At 42.0% G+C, this 24,188-nt stretch overlaps 1 protein-coding gene across 6 annotated transcripts in view; it reads right to left on the reverse strand.

Moving 5' to 3' along the window:
• Positions 1-24,188, reverse strand: part of ITPR1 (inositol 1,4,5-trisphosphate receptor type 1) — a 329,757-nt gene that overhangs the window by 180,263 nt on the left and 125,306 nt on the right. For 3 of the 6 annotated variants that reach the window (XM_040492111.1, XM_040492109.1, XM_040492108.1), the window contains exons 6-13: positions 20,905-20,991; positions 18,510-18,668; positions 16,519-16,617; positions 15,413-15,496; positions 15,158-15,304; positions 10,770-10,865; positions 9,244-9,288; positions 5,187-5,341 (exon numbers count right to left, since the gene is read on the reverse strand). In XM_040492111.1, the coding sequence (XP_040348045.1) occupies positions 5,187-5,341; positions 9,244-9,288; positions 10,770-10,865; positions 15,158-15,304; positions 15,413-15,496; positions 16,519-16,617; positions 18,510-18,668; positions 20,905-20,991 (872 nt within the window). The remainder of the gene's footprint in view (positions 1-5,186; positions 5,342-9,243; positions 9,289-10,769; positions 10,866-15,157; positions 15,305-15,412; positions 15,497-16,518; positions 16,618-18,509; positions 18,669-20,904; positions 20,992-24,188) is intronic. The other 3 variants (XM_040492113.1, XM_040492112.1, XM_040492110.1) reach the window with 1 other exon arrangement.

A 24,188-nucleotide genomic window follows, 5' to 3' on the forward strand; every position in this document is an offset into this window, starting at 1 on the left:
GAACAATGTGGTATTTTACATCACAGGGTTCTGTTTTTTGCTATCCCTTGCAAACTAAAACATTTAACATGTAAGATAAACGTCATTCCCTTGTCTCCTGGGAACCTGAACAAATTCATTAGATAACTTCCTGAAGAGAGGACACAACATATGGAAATTTACTTAAACCAAAATGGAAATGGGTTTTACAAACCTGTACCTATCTAGTTAACAAGTCAATGAGAAAGGAAGCTTTTAAAAGGCAATCTACCCTACCCAAATCATATTGAAAAAGGATCTCAGAATGGATCAAAGACCTAAGAGTAAAAACCAAAAACCAATAAAAGTCTTAAAAGAAAACATGAGCATAAATGTTTGTGACCTTGGAATGTGCAATGGTTTAAGAAACTGAAAGCATAAGCAATCAAAGAAAAAACAGGACTTTGACAAAATTAAAAACTTTTGTACTTCAAGAGATACCATCTAGAAAGTGAAAAGACAACCTAGAGAATGGCCGAAAATTCTGGCAAATCACTTACCTGGTAAGGGATCTGTCTTGAGAAAAAAGAACACTTAAAACTCAATAATAAAGGGGCGCCTGGGTGGCGCAGTCGGTTCAGCGTCCGACTTCAGCCAGGTCACGATCTCGCGGTCCGTGAGTTCGAGCCCCGCGTCGGGCTCTGGGCTGATGGCTCAGAGCCTGGAGCCTGTTTCCGATTCTGTGTCTCCCTCTCTCTCTGCCCCTCCCCCGTTCATGCTCTGTCTCTCTCTGTCCCAAAAATAAATAAACGTTGAAAAAAAAATTAAAAAAAAAAACTCAATAATAAAAAGACAACTCAATTTTTGAAATGGGCAAAAGATAATGGGCAAAGGATGTGAAGAGATACTTCTAAGATGATACACAAGTAGCCAATACGCACATGAAACCATGATGAACTTCACAGACAGAAAAATCAGAACCACAATGAGAGGGGTGCCTGGTGGCTCAGTTGGTTAGGCATCCAACTTTGGCTCAGGTCATGATCTTGCAGTTTGTGACTTCAAGCCTCGCATCAGGCTCTGTGCTATCAGCACAGAGGACCAGAGCCTGCTTCAGATTCTGTGACTCCCTCTCTTCTCTGTCCTTCCCCTGCTCCAAGCTCTCTCTCTCAAAATTAAACATTAAAAAAAATTAAAAAAAAAAGAAACACAACGAGATACCACCTCACGCTTACCAGGATAGCTCAAACAAACAAACAAACAAAAAGAGTAACAAGTATTGGAAAGAATGTAGAAAAAGTGGAACCCTCACACACAGGTGGTAGGAATGTAAAATGCTGGATCCATGTTGAAAAACCATCTGGCAGCTCCTCAAAATGTTACACAGAGTTACTGCATGACATAGCATTCCAGTCCTAGGTATATACCCAAGGGAATGAAAACTTATGTCCCCCCAGAATGTGTACAAGAATGTTCAAAGTGGTATAATAGCCAAAAAGGCCAACAACACAAATGGGCATCAAGTAATAAGTGAGTAAATACAGGGCACCTGGCTGGCTCAGTGAGAAAAGCACACAACTCTTCATCTTGAGGTCGTGAGGTTGAGCCCCTTTGGGCATAAAGAGTACTTAAAACATAAATAAATAAATGAAAGAGTAAATTTTAAATACATTAAAAAAAAAAAGGATTAGGTATTAGCCCTTTTTTTTCTTCTTTAAGGAGGTTTCACACCCAGCATGGAACCCAAAGTGGGGCTTGAAGTCACAACTGTAAGATCAAGACCTGAGATGTGATCAAGAATCAGACACCCAACTAACTGAGCCAATCAGGCACTCCCAACCCTTTTTTTAAAAAAGAAAATAAGGGGGCACCTGGGTAGCTCAGTCGGTTAAGCGACCGACTTCGGCTCAGGTCATGATCTCACGGTTTGTGAGTTCGGGCCCCGTGTCGGGCTCTGTGCTGCCAGCTCAGTCTGGAGCCTGTTACAGATTCTGTGTCTCCCTCTCTCTCTGACCCTCCCCCACTCATGCTCTGTCTCTCTCTGCCTCAGAAATAAATAAACATTAAAAATTTTTTTTAAATAATAAAATAAAAAATAAATAAAAAATAAAATAAGGGCACCCAGGTGGCTCCGTCAGTTAAGCATCCGACTCTGGACTTCAGCTCAGGTCACAGTTTCCAGATTCGTGGTGCGAGCTGCCCATTGGGCTCTGAGCTGACAGTTCTACCTCTCTGCCCCTCCCTGCTCTCTCTCAAAATAGATAAATGAACATTTAAAAATAAAATAAAATAAAAAAATAAGTAGATGGGGTGCCTGGGTAGCTCATTCAGTTTAAGTGTCTGACTTCGGCTCAGGTCATGATCTCAATGGTTTGTGGGTTTAAGCCCTGCAACGGACTCTCTACTGACAGCTTGGAGCCTGCTTCACAGTCTGTATCTTCCTCCCTCTCTGCAATGCCCCCCCACTGTTCATGCTCTCTCTCTCAAAAATACACAAACATTAGAAAAAATTTTTATAATTAAAAAAAATAAGTGGATAAATACAACGTGTTATAACCATATAATGAAATATTATTCAGCAATAAAATAAAATGAAGGGCTAAAATATGCTTTAACATGAATGAACCTTAAAAATACTAAGTGAAATACACCAGTCACAAAAGAGCACATGATACATGATTCCATTTAGATGAAATGTCCAGATCAGGCAGATCAATAAAGACATGAAGCAGGTAAGTCTAAGGCTGGATGTGGAGAACAGGGAAGTAACAGTAACTGAGAAAGGGTGTGGTGTTCTTTTTTGGGAAGAATGTTCTAAAACTGTGATGATAGTTGTCCAGCATTGTTCATAAAAACTACTGAATTGAGCACTGTAGGTGAATTGTATGGTATATGAATTATATCTCAACAAGTCTGTTACTGTAAAAAAACAAAAACAAAACAAAACAAACAAAAAAACTGGGGACAACTCATTCAGTTCAGCGTCTGACTTTGGCTCAGGTCATGATGTTGTGGTTCGTGGGTTCCAGAGCCACATCGAGCCTGCTTCAGATCCTCTGTCCCCCACCCCCCCACCAATCCAGCTCCTCTCCCACTCATGTATGCTCACGTGCTCTTTCCCTCTCAAAAAAAAACATTAAAAAAGTATGGTTAAAAAAAAAAATCAGTGTACATCAGCTCAATCAGGGCTTCCAAACCTGGAGAATGCAAAGCTGTGCACATACTTGGGATTTCCTGGAGGAACATCTGTAGCTTTCCCCCAGATTCTCAAGGAATTAACAACCCAGCAGAGTTGAAGAACCAATTGACAATTTTACTGAGTGGCAAGGAAAGGCCTCCTTGCAATGTCAAGTACTCTTCCACGTGGACACTGTCCTCCATTCATCACTCTGACAGCACAAGAGAAGGTACTCATCTAGTCCTCAGAGCACCCGCACTGCAGAGACCAGTCTCACTGACATGGTGCATTGCTCTGGGCCAAAGCAGGTATGGAGAGGAAGAAATGAAGGAAACCAAAGGTCAGCAGATCTGCAGATGTCACACCTTGCTCGAATACTTATGCTGCCAACAGGCATTCGACTGCTCCATCCACCTAGGGGACTTGTGCTTTGGCCGCTGATACCAACTCAGCACATGCTGGTAGGTTTTTTTTAAAGACAGGCTTACAAACAGGGACTGGAGTCTACTAACTTCTGGGACATTCTGAGTAGGATCTTTGGGTCTCTCTAATGTTTGACTTGGATCTAAACATAATTTTAAAAAGTGCATACATGGTCAAATGTCCTTTATGGAAAATGATCAGTAGTTAATTTGCATTAATAGGTTATTGAGTCTGGGTTCAGACCTTGGAATGAAGCTTCTCCTGCTGTCTCTGTTTGAAAAGTAACTGGAGATTGCAAGGGAGCTGTTAAATCTTACTATTTGTAACCAGGTATGTATATGAATCAGAATTTTGTTAATAGGGTGTCAAACCCCCAAAATACAGAAATGAATCAGACACCATGGCTCATAAAACAATGTAACTGCTTTCCATAATCCCCTATTTCACATTTTTCTCCTCATGAAAAAAAAAAAAAACCCGATTTTTTTTAACCTAACAAATGTTATAAACTTTTATTTCTAAAACATTTGTATTCATTAAATACTTGTCTGTATGTCAAAAATAATGTGTAAAACCTACAAATGCCAACAAGAGTGCTACTAACCATTGCTGTATTCAAGAGTCAGAACTGCCCACGCAACCCTGTCTGTCTTAAGCATTTAAGATTTCGGGCTCTGCAAAGGAACTGGCTGACATGTGAGAAGTTGCTCGAACTCTCTGAGTTTCAGTTTCTTTTTCTATAGGAAGGGAAAGATAACCTTTTGTGCAGATGAAATGATGTAACACAAAGTATTTTGCACTGAACATAGCATGCAGTCAGCATTCAATAAGTGTAAGCCATTACTAACAATACTGTTGCTGGTTTTGGGGTTAAGCATGACCTTTCATCCCATTTAGAAGCCAGTTAATCCCTCCACCAAAAGGCATTGTTATGCAACAAAACTAAGAGTCAGATTTAATAAAAGTACAAAGAACACTGGTCTGACATCTCAATATATTACTATATTCAGTGAACTGCAAATGTTCCTTTTTCCAGAATTTCTTTATAATTGTTTCTTTAGTTAACTAGGAGATCTCTCAAGTGTGGGAATGTGGAAGAGAGTAGAGGAAACTAGAATTATGGAGCTACTTGAGGGGTGCCTGGGTGGCTCAGTTAAACATATGACTTCGGCTCAGGTCATAATCTCACATTTTGCTAGTTCAAGTCCTGTTGTCAGGGGCTTCCTCTTGCTCAGAGCCCGGAGGCTGCTTCGGATTCTGTGCCTTCCTCTCTCTCTGCCCCTCCCCTGCTCGCTCGCTCGCACTCTCTCTCTCTCTCTCACACACACACACTCTCTCTTTCTCAAAATTAAGTAAAACATTAAAAAAATATATATCAAGCTATTTGAGCTTATGGTTTTGACTTGTTTACCTCAATAAAGCACTTCTTGTCCAACTACAGAGAACTTACTAATTGATGAGCCATAAAAAAAAAAAAAAAAAATCAGACACCATTCCAATAGGCAACCAGAACAAATCTTTTACAAGAGCTTTGAGAAAGGCAATGGTGATTTGGAACCCAAGAAGCCCAGCCAGGCCACAGATATCAGCTCTGACTTACTTGGGATAAGTCATTTTAGAACCCTACCTTGGGACAAGGCTATCACCTCCACGGAGAGTGGTGGGGTCCAGCTCAAAAATGGAGGAGATGTCATTGCCCTCAGGCACAGAGACCAGGGAGTACACCATCTTTTCTTGGGCATTTCGCAACCTGCTTCGAGAGGCATCCTGATCAGGATCCACCTGAGGAGGAAAAGTCATCAAGTCATGGATTCTGTACGCCAGACCCTTCACTCACTACAATCACTGCACAGTCCACAGGAACAGGGAAGAAACAATAGTGAACATCAGCAGTTGGCAGGAAAAGAACGAGAGTTTCAGAGCAGTCATAAAAGATGATAATCGGCCACCCACGCCAAGAATACTGACACTCTACCTTCTTGTGTTGCAATAAAAATGTTTAAACAATGCAGGGTTACAATAACAGACGTCCATGGAAAGAGTGCTATAGGTGACGAAGAAGTCCATATAGCTACATCCGTCTGCAGTAGTTGGAAGAGAAAAGAAGCACTTTGAGAAAACTCATCCTGTGGATTTGGTTATGGGACACTGTGTTAACCTACAGTTCAATTGTCTAGCAATAATATGATACAGCTACTTCCCAGGAGGAAAAGGAAAATCAAGTAAGCCTGAACCCAGGTGTTCGTAAACAGAGATCCCAGTGTGGCCAAGAAAAATATCTGAGAAGTCAGACTAGCCCTGAAAAAAACACTTGAAATTAATCACGGAGTACTGCCAATGACAATTCAGGGGAAAAGAGGCCTCTGTTGCGATGTAAGGGATTTGGCGGAGATTGAAGAAAATCTCTGACAGTCAAGACTAATGAACAATGAGGAAAGCTTTCCTGAGAAACTGTTAAGAACACATTCTAGGCTCCAGAGCCCGTCTGCCTGAGCAGATCTAAGCACCAAGCTCAGACTACCGTGCCTTTTCATATGCTTTGCGAGGTCTCTCCCAGAGCTGAGACTCTATGTGGGATTATTTTTAATTTTTAACAGCCTTATCCAACAATATCCACCTGCAACTACCAGGAAAAACACATTTTGTTACTAACTTGCTTTGCTTGAGCTGAGGCACTGACTCCTTTCCAAACAGGAAATGGATAAAAGAAAATTAAATCCAACAGGCAAAGGAGAGAGCTTGAGAGAATTTAATTCTAGGGACTAACATCTAAGATGGAGGGCAACAGTGTGCTCTAGGAGTTTATCTGCAGCCCCAACTTTTGTATGGGTAAAGGAAGAAGGGAGTGGGGGGGGGGGTGGAGAGGAAGAGAGAGGAGGGATGAAGGGATAGAGAAACAAAGAAAATACAAATGGTTCTTTTAATACCCAAAGGCTCTGTCTCCTCCTTGCTATACACTCCTCCAATATCTTACAGCGCTACCTTAACAAACCCACAACTTGTTGATCTATCTACACTCAAGTAGGAACCAACTAGAGAGTACCAAACATCTCAGTTCAAGAAAAAAGAACTCTGAATAGAATTTGTCCTCTTCTAACTACTTTTACCTGCAAAGTCTTCCACATCACTTTCAAAATAAACCCTGACCCGATTCTGGTCTGAGATAAATAGCTCAGCGTCTGAGCTCAGTTCAGCTTCAGACCTGCCGGCAGACTGAAGAAAAATTGAAATTGCATGAAATGCACTCTATCTGGACCTGTGACTGAGCAACAGCGTCTTCATGTTCTTTGTGTTCAGTTGGCGTTTGCCACCTAGTGGGAGGAAAGGCACATGTACAAAAGGCTGTCAGACAAGAGCTAGTGTGCGTGGGGCTCATTGGTGCTGATGAATTGAGAAGGACAAGCCCAAGAAGCTAAGTAGGATTCTGGGTGAAGATTCCCACGAGCACTGGGTGCCAAACCCAGGGAAGTAGGTGACCCAGAACAGAATCAAGTTTCCTCCCCCCAACTTTTACAACTCCAGCTTTTCTGCCCAAGTTTCCTAGCCAACAAGAGGGGGAGGGTTGCAAAAAAACTCCTTCCTGCCTCTTTCCAGGGGCAGGAGCTGTGCTGATGGCCTTGGGGGTACAGGATGAGCCCCCCCACAACCCCTCCTCCCCATGAAGACTAACCACCCATGCACCATTCCAGAGCAGCCAGGACAATGCAGTCCAGACCTGCACCCAAGCCTGATGGCACATTCCACCACCATGGCATGTAAAAGCATGAGAAAGATAAAGAGATGACTGAACTCTCAGAGACCCGAACCAGGTGATGAGTTAGGACCACTCTCTGGTTCTTTACTGGTCCAACAAAGATCATAAAATCTCCCCTAACTCCTTCACGCAGCTGCTGTGCAGCCCAGATGAACTTGTGGACATAAAGGCACTAAAAATGTTACTGATCTGATGCAACTTACATAAATGCCGCTTACTGAGAGCTTACTAAGGGGCCGCGTCTTATGCACACATTACTTCGTCCCTACAACAAGCGTATCTATCCACCACTCTTACAGGTGAGGGAATGGAGGCCCAAGGAGGAGCAAGGAGCTTGTTTAGTCACACAGCTCATACGTGATGGGTCTCCCATTTAAACCCAGGTCTGCCTCTCTTCCCTGCCCTGCTTTTGATCATTATGTTCTTCCTCTTGCACTACAAATGCCAGACCTCCCCTCGCACATCAGCAGTCCAGGAGAGCAACCCCATTACTCACAGAGCTCAAGGTTCAATTGCACATCGGCTCTCAGGGACAGAAGCCACAGCTCTCCTTCAAAGTAATCTCAGAGGGGAGACTTGCTGTGTGTGACAACTCCGATGGCAGCACTAATACCCATAGATTCAAGTCACGCAAAGCCAATTTTTTCTCTCAAAGTAAAGAAGGTGCAGGGACGAGAGCTGCCTTATGAAAAATAATACTGCTTCCAGCCCAAGCCTCCCAAGACAAGCCACATGAACACCATGCACAGATGGTGGGCAAAGATTTTCCTGCACATTGGCAGAAAGTTGGACCAGGTCAGTGCTGTCTACCTTCCAGTTAGTTGCAAGGGCAGCTTTTACAATGAGCTGTACAGATTAAAGGAGCAGGACACCCCTGAGCTCCCTCAAGAACTGGGAAAGACCAAGTACAGGAATTAATGATGTGATGCCCTTAGAACTCCTCTTCTTTCCTTCCAAAGCTAACATTGTATTCAAACATAACTACAAGGTTCACCCTTCCCACAGAATTCGTACTTTCCAAAGACAATTGCATTCTGTATTATCTCCACCCCAAACCCCTTTATTAAGGTATCCACTTGAAAACCTTTCAATTCTTTCAAAACTTTACCCCCCAAAAACAAGTAACCTCAATACCTCCTACCATATCCCACCAGAGATGACCACATGAACACACCATGTCAAATACAGTAGCAAATGTTTGCTTTGTTGTTGTTTTTTTTTCACCCTAGACCAGAATGAAGCACTCCACAAGAGAAGTGTTCTATTGATATCCATCATTTTCATGTAACACAACCACTGCCCTCTTTAACCCGTAATTGTAGACAACTCAACCCCCAAGGGCCTCCAAGTCAGCATGAATTGGCAATATGGCCTCCAAAGAGAGATCCTGTTGGCATTAAATTTCAAACCAAATTATAAAATCTATTTCTGAATTTGCATAAAGGACAGATGGATAGACGACTGAGCATCTAAGCAGATGACAGGAGCACCATGCCTCATGTGTTACCTCCATCACCTACATGATACTATCCACTTCACAAACTCATTCCTTGAAAAAATCTGAGACAGTCATAGTTTGAGGTCAACAGCAATAGAACACTCATTTGTAGAAGACCGACTTCTAAGGAGCCATCCCTGTCTCTAACCTAGAGGCATTCCCAAAGATACCATCAGCTTCTCCCACTTAAAGGTGGAGACCGCTTGACTAAGCACACAGAAAGAGCATCATCACTGGAAGTCTTGGACCAATGGAACACAAGGAGTAATGACTGCCTTCAAGGGAAGCATAGAACAAGACCCTCTTTTAAGGCTCCCTAATGGCTCCCCTTCCCCAGCACTCAGTGACAAGTGGCAGTTTCTTAAACAGGGTTCCAGATCACTTGGCCTCACCCTACCAGATGGAGACAAGAAGGCTCTTGCTCATACTTACTGAGGGCTGAAACTCCAGGCATTCTTCCTCAAAGTCAGGGTCTACCTGATGAAAAAGAATCATTAGGAAATTAAAACATCCATTGATTTCTCCAGGACTCGGCCCCACTTGCAGGAGACTTCAAGGCCCGCGAACATCTCTGAACAGCTAAAATCTTGTCCCTTCCCTCTGTTTATGAAACCGGCATGCCACAACCACACACGTCACATAAGTACAACACACATGGAACGATCTACCAGTTACCAATAGACGGCTCTCAAGTGTCGACAGAAGAACACAATGAATTCACTAGCAAAGCAACAGTTAAATGCCTGAAGTAAATAAAAGATCAGTATCCAGTCACTGATAGTCCTGCTTCGTTTTAGTTAGAAATAAAAAAAAAAAACTAGAAATAGTTTTAGTTCGTGGCCTCCAGCAAGAGTTACACTCGCTTCAGAACATAACAAATAATGCAACCATCAAGGAGCTTTGGCAAACCATGTAATCAACATTTCCTCGCAGCTGGTTAGCTGGGTCCAAAATTCCATATGGCACCATTTTAAATTTCAACTTAGTGTTGATCTTTGGTTCTTAAATATTTCAAAATCATCAGTTCCTCAAGTATCAGGCATCCCAGGGGATTCAGGACATTTAGATTCAGCCTTCCTCGGGGTCAGGTGTGGAAGCAATACTGATACCCAGGCATCACACTGAGAATCTCTGAGCCATCCCACCGTGAAACCAGACAACAGGAGGTATCTTTTGATGTACATCTAGAATCTGATATGAGTAGGTATTGTACATCTTCCAGCAGATCAGAGTAAAACTCAGCATCTGTCACACAGTATGATGGCTCCTTAACACAAAAATTAAAAAGTAAATTCCTCCTGTCCTTCAGCTTTGAGTTTTGCCTTTCCCCAAAAGCCTTTTACAGACATTTAAGCTAATTTCCTTGATTTTTGGCATTCCTACAAGTAAAAGATAAGGCCCTGCCTATTTCACGAATGCCTGAAAACCACAATACTTTATAAAGTTGTCTAATTCTTTATGTGTCTTAATGCTTCCGGCTTTACAAAGCATGTTTGCCTACAGCTGAGTCCTGGACATTCATGTTAGGAGCAGGGTTGGTAGATAAGATGTGGGGAGAGCAGAATGCAAGAGCAAAAATTTCTATAATCCTAAAATCCAGATTAGCATTCTTTTCTTTAAAAACAAATCTACTCTCTTAACTTTCAAATATAAAGTACAGTATTAGTAACTACCATCATCATGCTGTACATTACATTCTCACGATAGCAGTATTTTCTAACTTACTTTCTCCCCCACATCTTGATCAACATCCCTGTGAAGTACTAAAATGTGTTTATCATCTTTACCTTTTCTTGTCTACAAGCAGGAAAATGAGGCAGGAGGAAACAGAAAAGCAGAAGGAAAAACAAGGTGACTGAGCATTACCCCAAGTGTCTAACTACCCAATGGCCACAGGTAAATGAAGAAAAAGCAATGTATCGGCCTTGAAAGAGAGAGACACGGAGGCCGCTACTTACCTCTGCTGCTAAGTAATGCCCAGTAGCAAGATGCTTGAAACGGAAGAGGCTATTCCAGTATCCGGCTCCACCCCGACATGGGTCATGTTGGACTACCTGCAAGGGGAGGAATGATTAACAGGAGTAGAAGAAATGTCAACCCATGCTAAGATAACATGGACACTTCACACATAGATTACAGTTCAGGAGTCATATCTATTAGCCGAAAATCTTCTAAGAAAGCCACTGCAATGATCATATGTAATGTCAGAGCTCAAACATATGGAAATTTTATGCTTCTCCTAAGAAGATAGTCTCCAAGTTAACACAAAATGCTTATAGTAAAAAGTTGAAGGGAAGGGGTGCCTGGGTGGCTCAGTCGGTTGAGCGTCCGACTTCAGCTCAGATCATGATCTCATAGCTCGTGAGTTTGAGCCCCGCATCGGGCCCTGTGTTGACAGCTGAGAGCCTGGAGCCTGCTTTCGATTCTGTGTCTCCTTCTCTCTCTGCCCCTAACCCACTCGCATTCTGTCTCTGTCTCTCTCAAAAATAAACATTAAAAAAAAAAATTTTTTTTTTAAAGTTGAAGGGTTTTCAGGTTATTAGGTTTAATGATAATGAAGTAGAAGATTCTACAATTCATCCATAAAAGACATGACAAATGAAAAGAAATTTCAGAGAAACTGTAAAAGCATGCTTATGCTGGTATTCATGTGCTGCAATACACAGATAGACCTATGCTCTGAAACTTGAAGCTCAGAGAGCCAGGGGTCAATTTACCCTAAAAATCCATGTAACTTCAGTGTCTGGTCATGATAGAGTAACTGGCAATGGCAGCTGATGTCATGAATAATTAGTCACTGCACAAAATATATAAACTTGCCATAGACACCTAGAATACCTAGAAAACTGGATAAAACATAGGAAACAACTGTGTTCAGATGATGGACAACAGGTAGTATATAACTGTGATCCCTGAGTAAAGGGAAACAAAGTGATCTCCATGATTTGTCCAGCTTTCTGCTTTAAGGTCCTCTCTGGATGATACCACTGAGAGGGCGAATCCAAGCAGAAGACACTGGTCTGAGTCGAGGAGGCAAATCAGAATTTAGGGAGACTGAAGTGTCTGGAATGTGTGGGGGCAGAACACAAAGCTTCCCACAGAAGCTCCAGACATCTACGCAGGGGCCCCCACCAGTCTTTGGTTGATTACAAAGTTGCGGATGTGTAAGGTGAAACCAGAAGGCCAAATGAAAAATAACAAGGAAGCTGTGAGCTCCACGTTCTCAGAGCTCATTCTCAGAGCTGGGATGTGTTCTGAGAGACTCCATGGAACACCTGGGGCATTCAGTAAAAATGTCAAAAGGGTGACACCTTAGTATCAGGGCCAATCCAGGCCTTAAAAAAGGACTGTAACATACTTGACTTAACAAAGCTTTAAAATTAGCCTCCGAAGCATCGAACTCATTCACAAGTAACTGTACTGTCTGACAAAACAAAACTCAAAACTTTTTTCTTTTTTAAAGGAAAGATTTTTTTTTTTTAATGTTTGTTTATTTTTGAGAGAGAGACAGAGTCTCTCGCAGAGAGAAAGGGAGACACAGAATCTGAAGGGAGGCTTCAGGCTCCCAGCTGTCAGCAGCACAGAGCCTGATGTGGGGGGCTCAACCTCACAGACCGTAAGATCACGACCTGAGCCAAAGTCAGATGTCCAACTGACTGAGCCATTCAGGCACCCCAAAACTCCTTAAAAGAAGGCAACAGAATGCAAACACTCCACATAGAGTGCACTGTCTCTCTCCCTCTCAGTGTTTTTTTTTTTTTTTTTTGGCACTAGTATCCAAATCACACATGAAAAGTCATTCAGACTCTTTTCATAAAACTCTGTGCGGAGTACAATGGTGGTATCAATGATCAATGACCAAGGTCTGGCTCACAAGGAGTTTATAACCTAGCAAGATTGATAGTGTCTCTATGTAAACCCTAACCCTAAAGAACTACCAACAAGTGCTAGGTGTATAAAGAGAAGGAGGCAAAGCGGAAAATATGGAAGAGGAAGGAAATGAAAACTTCACATAGATTCCTTTCATAATAAAAATAGCGCAAATTTTTCTATAAAACAGGCAAGATAAACCTGAGTATTACAACATCCACAGTAAAGGGGAGGTTAAGACAATTCTTTAAATGGGCAAAATATGAGAACAAAAACTTCAGTGAAAAAGATGCATTGATGAAAAATAAACACATGAAAAAATGCTCAATATCATCTGCCATCAGGGAAATGCAGATTAAAAGCATTAAGACGGGCACGTGGGTGGCTCAGTTAGTTTAGCGTCTCTTAATTTTGGCTCAGGTCATGATCTCACTGTTTGTGAGACTGTGCGCCACATCAGGTTCCGCACTGAGCATGAGCCTGCTTGGGATTCTCTCTTTCTCCTCTGTCTGCTCTTCCCCAACTCTCTAATAAACATGTGAAAAGAAAGCACCACAAAATTTCACCACACACCTATTAAAATGGCTACCATGAAAAAGACTGATGTGCCAAGTGTTGGTGATGATGTGGAAGAACTGGGACTTTCATACTCCGCTGGTAGGAATATAAAACGGTACGAGCACTCTGGAAAGCAGTTTGGTAGTTTCTTTTAAACATATATCCACCATATAATCCAGCTATTCCTTTACTAAATATTTAGCAAAGAGAAACGAAAGCTCATGACCATAAAGAGACTTGTACACATTTAAAACGCCCACAGAAGCTTTAGTTGTAAAGCCAAAAGTTGGATCAACTCAAATGTTCATGAACAGATGAATACATTGTGGGATACCTTACAGTGAAATACGACTCACCAACAGAAAGGAATGAACTATTGATACATGCAACAACATGAATCTCAAAATAATTATGCGGAGTGCAAAAACAAGACCAAAGAAGGTTATATACTGTCTGACTCCATTTATCTAAAAAATTTTTTTTCAACGTTTTATTATTTATTTATGGGACAGAGAGAGACAGAGCATGAACGGGCGAGGGGCAGAGAGAGAGGGAGACACAGAATCGGAAACAGGCTCCAGGCTCTGAGCCATCAGCCCAGAGCCCGACGCGGGACTCGAACTCACGGACCGCGAGATTGTGACCTGGCTGAAGTCGGATGCTTAACCGACTGCGCCACCCAAGTGCCCCTGTCTGACTCCATTTATACGAAGTTCAAGAACAGACAACACCCAACCATGGAGATGGAAATCAAATTACTGGTTACTTTTCTAGGAAAAAAGACAAGACAGTTCTGAAAAGGAGGTTCAAGGGAGACTTCTAGGTGCTACTAGTCTTCTAGTTCCTGACCTGGGTGTTGGTTACATGACTGTATGTGTACGTAAAAATTCATCAAGTTGTGTCTTTTTGACCTGGGCACTTTATGTCTGCTGTATCTCAATAAAAACATACAACAGTTGAAGGAAGGAAAAAGAGAGGAGGCAAGCCAAGACAAAAGCATGTACCCCAACAGCTGCAGTTAAGTAGAGAGGAGGACTTTGGGGGAGGGACCATGTCCCTGCCGATCAGGCCCTAGTCACCTCTGTCACCAAGCACTCATGCCACTGACTCTTGGGTTCGACCTCATCTCTCTCCACCTCCTCTCAATAAATGACATGCCGTGAACAGAATCATCTATCTCCTCAAGCGGCACACTGACTACATTACTCCCATTCTCAAAACTACTCTCCAAGCTCCTCCCCTGCTTATGACTTAAATCCCAGCTCCTCACAGCCTGGGTATGAGCCCTGCAACCTCTGGTCTCTAAAACCAGTTTGTTTCATTTCCCTGCCTATCCTTTCCACCCCACCAAAATGGGATGTTAAGCCTGATCTCCAGACCGTCTCACATTCCCAATTCCACACCACTGTCTGATAACGAAGTGACCTTCACTCTGTGTATCTCTGCCTTTGGAAATACACATCACTCTCTAAGTACCAGCTCAAATGTTACCTTCTTCACCCAACCTGAACTCCTCCCTCCCTCATCTCGATCTCCAGAGCACGGGGAATGTGCCTCTACCCACTTCGCCATCCAGTGATCTGGGTATCTTTCTACCCTATCAATGACAGGAGACACCTCTGTATCATGCTGAGTAGGCACTCAATAACATATTGTTGTGACAGACAAATGAGCAAGGGAAATTCGACACAGAAGGAAAAGATGATACGATGCCTAAGAGAAACAAAGGTCCAGTTCCAGTTGCCAGCTTGCTTCCAAAGCAGACATCATTTTCCTCCAGCAGCACATCCAGCTTCCTTCAGATATGGTATGAAACACTTGTTTATCTGTCATCCTGACCCATTTTTGGAAAGAGGGGGGCTTATGTACCCTACAGGCCCACGAGTCCTCGCTCTCCCTCTCTGGCCCCACCTCTTACCTCCACCTCCCACAGGGCCTTTGAACTCGTGGCAGATGTAGCTGACTGCCGGCCTGTAGTTCTCAAGAACACATGCTGCTTCTTCCTGTGCTCATCACAGGTGAGGAACTTCTCCTGCTCCGCATGGAACAGCCTTACCACGTCACCCTGAAAGTCAACACATGGAGGAATTAAGGGAAACCAATTCTAAAAGAGAACTTAGCTGCTGCCCCATATAGAGCCGAGTGCTGGCGGCCCAGAAAGTATCCAACTCACCCCCTTCAGTATGTCGTCTTTGTTATCGCTCCATTTCATGAAAAGGACAATTTTCCAGCTAGTATTGCAGTTGACAGAATTTACCTGGAAAACAGATGACAGTTATTATTTTGTTTTTAATGTCCCCCACAACAACTGTGTCTTCCAGCCCAAAAGCCCTAACATTAAGATCACAGGAACTGCAAATTCAACTGGCCTGTCAGATGGGTTTGGTAATTGATGGTGCATTTGTGCCAACCACCATGTATGCCCAAAATGACTCCAGGAACCTCGCTCCCTGACCTTCTTCTCCAAGTCTCTTGTTCTGTAGCCGAAAAGTAAAAGCTCAATAAAAACAAGTACTAATAAAAGCTATAAAGGTAAGAAGCGTCCAGGGAATACATTCTGAAATGTGAATGATCATCACCAAAAGCAGCAGCCAGTGCCGGAACACTAATTATGTGCCAGGCGTGGGGCTACCATCATGCCCATTTCAGAGATGGGAAAACTAACGCACAGGGAGATAAGAGAGATGCACACTAACTAACCTACAGACATGGAGCTAGGGAATGGCAGATAGGGGATTTCAATCCACATCTACTGGACTCCAGAGCTGATGTTTTCAACCATTAGACAAGTACTTCTGTCACAATCAAGTCACTGTCCTTTTGTCTTATAATTACCAATTTGAGACCAAGGAGAGGTCCTGCCAAAAGCAACCTAACACTCTTGCAAGGTTGCTGATGGCCTGTAGCAAACCCACCTTAGTCAGCCAAAGGCAGGCTCTTAAGGGAGACCAATTGGAAAAAGGTGCCCCTCTGGCCAGAAAAATTTTGTACCAGGGCACTTTTCTGGCTGAACAAATTAGACAACAATCCCCCAGTGATATGAGGCTTAGTACACTGAGCCCCAGGGTAGCTACCAGCCCTCACCCACCACCCACTGCCTAGGCTTGCACACCACCACATGACAACACTGATTCTGGGCTTTGATTGCTTACCTGAAGAAGAGGTATGCTGCCCCAAGTCAGTCATGAGGTCACTTTCAGCACGCACATGTTTTGGCCCCAGGAAAGACTGCTCTTATAGCATATGCCTACCCACAAGCCATAATGGAGTTTCCCTTACCTCATTGCAGCCTGGGTTATCCACCAGCTGATGGCTGCTGGCATGTAGGGGCTGGCCAGCATTGACGGGGTTCAGTACAACCTTGTCACCTATGACCACCTGGCAAGGAAGAGACCAATAGAGCTTTTCACCAAACAGGTCAGAAGTGGTGGAGGGCAGGTGAGCATTCTTAGTCTTCCCCTTAAATGTGGCACATCCTAAGCCAGCAGAGCTGAAGCTTTCGTAGTGCGGGCCAGGCACAGAAGTCCGATAGCACCTGTCCAATCCCTGGAGAAATGCTACAACCAGCATAAGACGCCACTTCCGGCTGTCAATATCCCCTTTTCCCTATGTTAACAGATACATATAAATAAGCCCTCACTAAATATTTGGAGTAGAAGCAGAATACTGTCTGAAGGAAGTCTATCTCTGAAACAATAAAGCTGTAATTTTATAGATCTAAAGCAATGACTTTCATACTTTTTTGGGGGCAAAGTCACATTAAGAAATACTTCTCCATTATATTCCAGTCATACCTATTTATGTGCACATATGTGGGTGTATGTGTACATATATAGATATACACGTTTATATTTACCTGAAACAGAAGTTCCCTCCCTAAAACAATACTTACCTCATTATGTTTAGGACAGCTTGATACTATCTATTCTATTCCACTTACTAAAATGAGAGTCACAAGCCACTAAACTGATCTCGTGGCCCACGAATGGATCAACACTTGTTGTCTGTAAAACACTGTCCTAAAAAGGATAACCAACTGCTCAAGTTCATCTTATCCTCTCAACAAAGGCACAGCTGAACAGGTATGTTTGAAGGATAAGAAAGCTAAGGACTTGCTGAAATTCAGGACAAAGCACATTTGTCTTTTATTACGAGGGTAGAAGATAGGAGAACAGAAACGATGGTTTCCAAGAAGTAAAACTCATTTATTATCAGTTTGATACGTTTGGGGAGTATATACAATTAAATTTTCCCTAATTCCAACTATATATAAGTACCTTAAAAAAAAGCCAAAACTTTTGGTGAACACTAAGCTTTACTGGATTAGTTCTTCTATTCTCAGCTGAGGATCAATATTTACTATAACTGGGAAGGAATAGAGTGCTTCTGTATGCTTCTGGTATGACGTATATAACGTAATACACCCACCAATATATAAACTAACACACATGCTGTCCAAAGCTTGTAAGCTTAAATGGCAGTACTGAAAATAGCAAAATCCAGTTTTAGGTTAAGGCTAAATGAGCATTTTGAAGAGATTTCAAGCTGTTTAAGGGCACATTTTATTCTGGTAAAAAAAAAAAATTACTATTTTGGAATCTTTAACAAGGTCAGAAATGCAGCCTGATGGCATTTAAACACACTCATTGTCAACTCTATGCCCACATAATGACGTGCTAATGTAGCTGACAAATAGCAGAACTATTCTAAGTCACATGAAGAAGTATTTCAGTGGCTTTATATCCTAATGATCTGTTAGGAGAGGAGCCAGCTCATGACCAAGTGCAGTCACTGAAATGGGATGGAGAGCCTACAGGCTTATCGACAAAGAAACAAGTGAAGACAATCCTAAAATCCATTCTCTTTCCCTGCTGTATCTCCTTATTTTCTTTCCTCCTTCTTTACTAACTTTATTTCCAAAATAGAGAGGCATTTCTATTCCACTACGGATCTAAAATGACAGGAACACTGCCCAGGACATTAATATATGAAAGCTGTTTTCGTGAAGTTACTGAAGTAATGGGCTATTCATACGATTTTTTTTTTTTTTTTCTCAGAAACTCCGTAGGAAAAACATAGCTACTGTATTTAGGTCACACTTCTCTCCAAATTTCCCTGTTTTCCCAAACACTGGTTTCCATAGTGATTCCCCTCTCTTCACACAGGATAAGTCTCTGGTTCCAAGTACAAATTCTCCTAGTTGACTTTTATATACAATTACAGTTTGAGGCATGGCACGGGCACTTCCCAGGCTGGGAGTTCACACTTACACTGTCTCCGATGGATCGTAGTTTGTAGAATGGCTGAATATAAAACCAGGACCCTTCATTTCCAGCTTCGTCCAAAGTCACTCTCATGGCATTCTTCTCCAGGAGCGCTGGAAGCCTCTTATTCACAGTTAGGTATTTATTACTTTTCAAATGCAGGAGCTGAAAACCCACCGAGAGAATAAGGTGAGTACAAGCATATCTCTCAATCTCTAGGATTTCTCTCTCAGTCAGATAAATATGTATCAAACATTCCTTCCACCCCTGAGCTAACTGTGAAGTTACAGAGCCATAAAACTGCCTGAGGCAGAGAGTAATTAGAAAACAACAAAGAGCAAAAGGAGAAGAAGTTGAGGGAAGAAGAAATATTTTGTTTTTTCCCCTCAACATGGCCCTGGACAAGATGGATGTTGCTCAGGTCAAGCGCACCATCAGCAAGGTAAACCACTCTGCCATCTGTTAACATCTAATTCCATGTAAAGGAGCTGAGGAACTGCTATCTGAATATCCCTGACCCTAATATGGAGCTAAGGAAAGGCACTTCTGAGCACAAGAAATAGTTTAAGTGAATACCCTGTAAGGGGTAGTCATTTCATGTGGAAGAACATGGCTGCTATAAATTTCCACTTTGAATTGCTAAGTACTTAATTCTTTAGAATTAAGGGTTATAATTAAGGGTTCCCAATTAATGGGAAACAACTTGTCTCAGAGTAGGTCTACATCAAGAAGCGTTGATTAATGCTTCCCGACTTAACAGGCTGTAAGAGAAAAGGAAGGGTGAATAAAAGACTGCCAAATCCTGAAAAAATATTAAGACTGGCAGGGAACTTCATTGCCAACTGCCAATATCTCTTTTTCCTATGTCAATACATACAGTGTCTAGAATATGCCTAGATAGTCTACATTCTTCTACCAGCATTGTTGGGGTGAAGGAGTAACTTGTCTGATTTGTGAGCCCGGCCATGATACACAGGGGAAGGTGATACCCTCTTGACATCTTCATTGTTACCCTGGTGAGTGGCCCCTGCTCCTCCACACACCTGTCCAGGTGCTGAACTCACTTGGTTTATAAACTGACATTATCTACAGATGGATCCCAAGATCCAGGCTTTGAAGAAGGCATAATAAATAACATCAGCTAAAATGTATTCAAAGCTGACTTTGTGACAGGTACCTCTCAGTTATTCTTGGAAACAAATACCATTATTATTCCCATTTTGCTGGTAAGCAAACTGAGACATTCCATTTCTTGCTATAAATCTCACAAAATCTGAATTGGAATGCACTTAAGGGCTTACATTCTGAGCTCCTGTCCCCATCTGTCATCTTTAGTTCAAGCCATATTCTCTCATCTTACCACATCATGGAATTCTTCGCTCTGACTGTGAATGCATTGGCCTGGCCCAGCGATAAAGCAGATACTGAACTCTGGGCCCACCTGGCCCCCTGTGTCCTTTCTCAGCCAGATAGAATTTGAAAGGGAGGCAGAGCGGGACTGGCAGGATTTGAAAGCCACTTTACTATTCCAGAAGACCAAATAATAATAATCCATTTAAACATAAAACTTTGCTGTTACCCATGTGGCAATTCTAGTTTTCCCATGCTCCAGTTTATCACTGCTCTCTAATAGAAATAACAATGGGAAAGAATACCTTTGTAACCAGAAGGTTTAAATGTTAAGTGAAATCTTTCAGAGACGGAAATAATGAAGCAAGATAACCAAATGGGTCAGGTCCTCAAAAGTTAGTAACTATTACCCTTTGTCAAAACTAGCTGGCAACTAGATAAACAGAAAAAGGCTACATTTGGCCCTGGATATCTTCACACACTATTTTCTGCAAGGACAGACCCAGAAAGATTTTCTTAGCAAAGCCCTCAGTAGCTCTTTCCTAGATTGTGTTTTATCCCCACACCAACTCTAAAGGCACAAGGGATAAACAAGTAAACCTTACAAACCTGTGAGACAAGACTTGGGACCTATTCACCAAATATTCTACCTGAAGGCCCAGAATTGCTCTTATTACCCCTATGACCAGCTCTTGAACCAACAGATAAAAGTTAAAGGGAATCCAACTTTCACCAATAGGAAGAACCTTCAAGGAAGGCATGTGAAACAAGTGCAGTGGCCAAGCTGGTTTCCAGGTGGGGAAATACCCACTTTAAATATCTGCATAGAACTTAAATCACCAACTACGGGGCACAGTAGTGGGTTCCCGCACTGACAGAAGGCCAACTCAAAAGCAAGCCCAAGAGACCACCATATAAGAACAAACACTAGACCTTTTGCAACAGTCTGTCTCCATGGAGTTGGAACCTTGTCCAAACCCGATCTCACGTGCTTGTTTTTTCAGTTTTATTCTCTGTAATGCTCCAGAGGAGAAGAGCAGCCATGACCTACCTGGATCACGTTGCCATACTGGATTACGGTCCCAAGCAATTTCCTGTTTTCTGTCTCATTCTGCTTCTTTTCCAAGTCTGCAGCATGCTACACACGGAGAAAGGAGACTGGTCACAAACAGGAAACAATGGCTTATATTTCTCCTCAATGATGCAAAACCAATGTTGCCGGTTTTATACGAGAACCACAAATATAAGCAAATACTGTACATAAATATGCCCTGAGGCTATGCAAAATGACCAAGGGGTTCAAGAGGCTAACCCCCTATGCCCTTGTTTTGTTGGCCTTTTTTGCTGTTTTAAAATGTATTTTTTTTTCTTTCAGGAATTCACTGACATCTGCTTAGGTTAAGACTACGTCAAAAGCTTATATATTTTTGAAAAAAACAGGGTAGGGGTGGGAGAGAATTTACATAGCCTTTTTATGATTTGTAAAAATCCTCTTTTAAGGTTTCGCAGAAAAATAAAACTAAATTTAAATGCTGGTTTTGGATGATTTCTGGATCTGTGTCCTGGAATGCATTATTTAATATTCATGATCCTCAGTTTCTACTTTCATAAAATGAGGATAAAAAGAGCACCTACACCTCAGAGGAATCACGTACCATTACGTCTGGTCATTGCAGCATTTATGGAGTTATTATTGTTAGACATTATTATAATTTAATTTTCATAGTAGCTTCCTGAGGGATTATTCCCATTTAAAAACTTTTTTTAATGTTTTATTTATTTTTGAGAGAGTGCAAGCAGGGAGGGACAGAGAGAGAGGGACAGAGCATCTGAAGTGGGCTCTGGGGTGACAGCAGCAACCCTGATGTGGGGCTTAAACACACCAAACACGAGATCATGATCTGAGCCCAAGTCAGACGCTCAACTGACTAAGCCACACAGGCGCCCCATCATTATCCCCATTTTAAAGAAGAGAAAACAGGTTCCAAGATTAAAAGGTTTATTCAACACTACACAGCTGGATAATGGGTACAAAAGGGATTTGTTATACTGTTTACTTCTGTGTACACTTGAAATTTGGGACGCCTGGGTGGCTCAGTTGGTTAAGCTTATTACGAAACTTGGTTTCAGCTCAGGTCATGATTTCATTGTTTCCGGAGTTGGGGCCCTGTGTTGGGCTCTGTACTGGCAGTGCAGAACCTGCTTGGGATTTTCTGTCTCCCTCTCTCTCTGCCCCTCCTCCACTCACGCTGTCTCTGTATCTTTCAAAATAAATAAACAAAATTTTTAAAAAATAAATATAAAATAAAAATCACACATCTATATTGCAGTGTAAGTGCACACAGAAGCACACATACACACAATGGAGTATTCCTCAGCCATTACAAAGAATGAGATCCCGCTATTTGTGGCAACATGGGTGAACCTAGGGTGTTGAGGGTGAACCTCAACAAAAAAAGCACAAAGAGACCCATCAATAAGGGCAACAAAGTGGTAGTAGCCAGAAGGGAGAGGGTGAGGGGTAGACAAAGTGAACGAAGAGGACTGGGAAGTAGAGGCCTCCAGTTACGGAATGAGTAAGTCATGGGGATGAAGGGCACAGCTCAGGGAATATAATTATCGATATTGTAATAGTATAGTAAGGGGACAGATGGTAGCTACACTTACAGTGGGCATAACATACGGACTTGTCAAATCATGATGTTGTACACCTGAAGTAATGTAACATTGCATGCTAATTACCCTTCAATTTAAAACAATTATAAAATAATATTGGATATTTTTAAAAATCACAAAGCTACTAAGCAGAGGTAATTCTCAAACCCACATTTGGATTAACTACAAATCTGTAGTTACAAACGGGACTGGGAGACATTACCAGTCCAAATATGGCATACTAGAGAACCAGGTAAAGCTGAAGAGAGGGTTCTTGAATAGTCTGCCAGGGCCATCAACATGAATATTTTTTTCATTTATTTGTACAACGGAGAAAGCACTGTTATCATATTATAACCATGTTGAAGGCGAACTAGTTTTGCCCTAGGCAACAAAGAAACTGTTGATCGCAGCCTTTTCCCCCAAACCTAGACTCGGTCAAACAGAAGTACATTAAGAAGGAACAAATTCAGTATCTGATGGGTAATAAAACCCTGGTGACCAGTTGTAGATTTCAGAACACTTTCCATTGTTCTCTTCCTGGAGTTTCCCTTTCCTTGAGGCCAGATGCCAATGAGTTAAAGGGCCTCTTTCCCAAGGAACAGTCTGCATTTTCATAGGACCCTTCTGGGCTTGGGCTTGGTCCCACACATACTAGCTTTATCATGTTGGCCAGGTTACTTCATCTCACTAAGCCTTCTTGTTCAATATTCTTATTCACAAAATGGGGACAAAAGCAAGTCTTTCTGGGCAGATGTGAAGATTAGAGAAAATAAACTCAATAAATTCTAACCATCATTATTATACGTAAATTTCTAAAGTTAAGAAATGTTCTAACAATGAGAATTTCAACTGGTGAAGTAAGTTGGCTGGGTGAAGGATCTCTCCATTTCCTTCAAATTCAGCGTCTGCTCCACCTCTACCCTGAATGTAGGTATTTTTAGCTAAGTATGTCTTTTGACAAAAATAAGCTGCAGAAAGCAATTGTAAACCAAAAAGAAACCCGTGTTGCAGGAGAGAATGATCTGCCTGTATCAGTGTAAATCACTTTAAGTTTCTCACATCTGTCTCAACCCCGTACAACAATGGTCCATTCAGAGGCTTCCTACCTTCCCTCTCTCTCCTAGAATTAGTTACCAGCCTGCTCTTCTCAGGCTGTGATAAAATCCACTGGGTTCAAGACACATCCAGAAATAATACCCGTGTGGATGAGATGGTAATCCGAGGCATCCAAACTCCTTCAGCACCATTCTCAGCTCTCCCTTCCCCTGCATCCACATCCTCCGTTCATTTCCTCCCACCTTCTGTTCTGCTTAGTTTCATGCCTGTGCGGCACCCTTCCAGAGATCTCTACAGTATCCACAGGTTTAGCAGGTAGTTTCCCAAACACAATATTGCACTGAATCCACTTGGAAGGAAGGTTTATACTTTTTAGAGAGACATTTGTTCTTTCTGCTAAGTAGTTGTCTCAGCTAATATGGACAAGAAATTCAAGAAAAAAATGTCAAAGTGGGAAAAATCAATACCTTCAGTAAAATAAAATTTAACATTTTCCAACATGCTTTTTGTCTACTCAAAACCCCACAGTAAGTTTTCATCTTTAGTAAATCACAAAGCCGTGTTTCTTGGATTTAAAATGATGTAAAGATTACTGTTTAGGAGAGAAAATTCTCATGGGCA

Source organism: Herpailurus yagouaroundi, unplaced genomic scaffold, assembly GCF_014898765.1.
Source record: "Herpailurus yagouaroundi ecotype Mexico unplaced genomic scaffold, PumYag 183, whole genome shotgun sequence".
Taxonomy (NCBI): domain Eukaryota; kingdom Metazoa; phylum Chordata; class Mammalia; order Carnivora; family Felidae; genus Herpailurus; species Herpailurus yagouaroundi.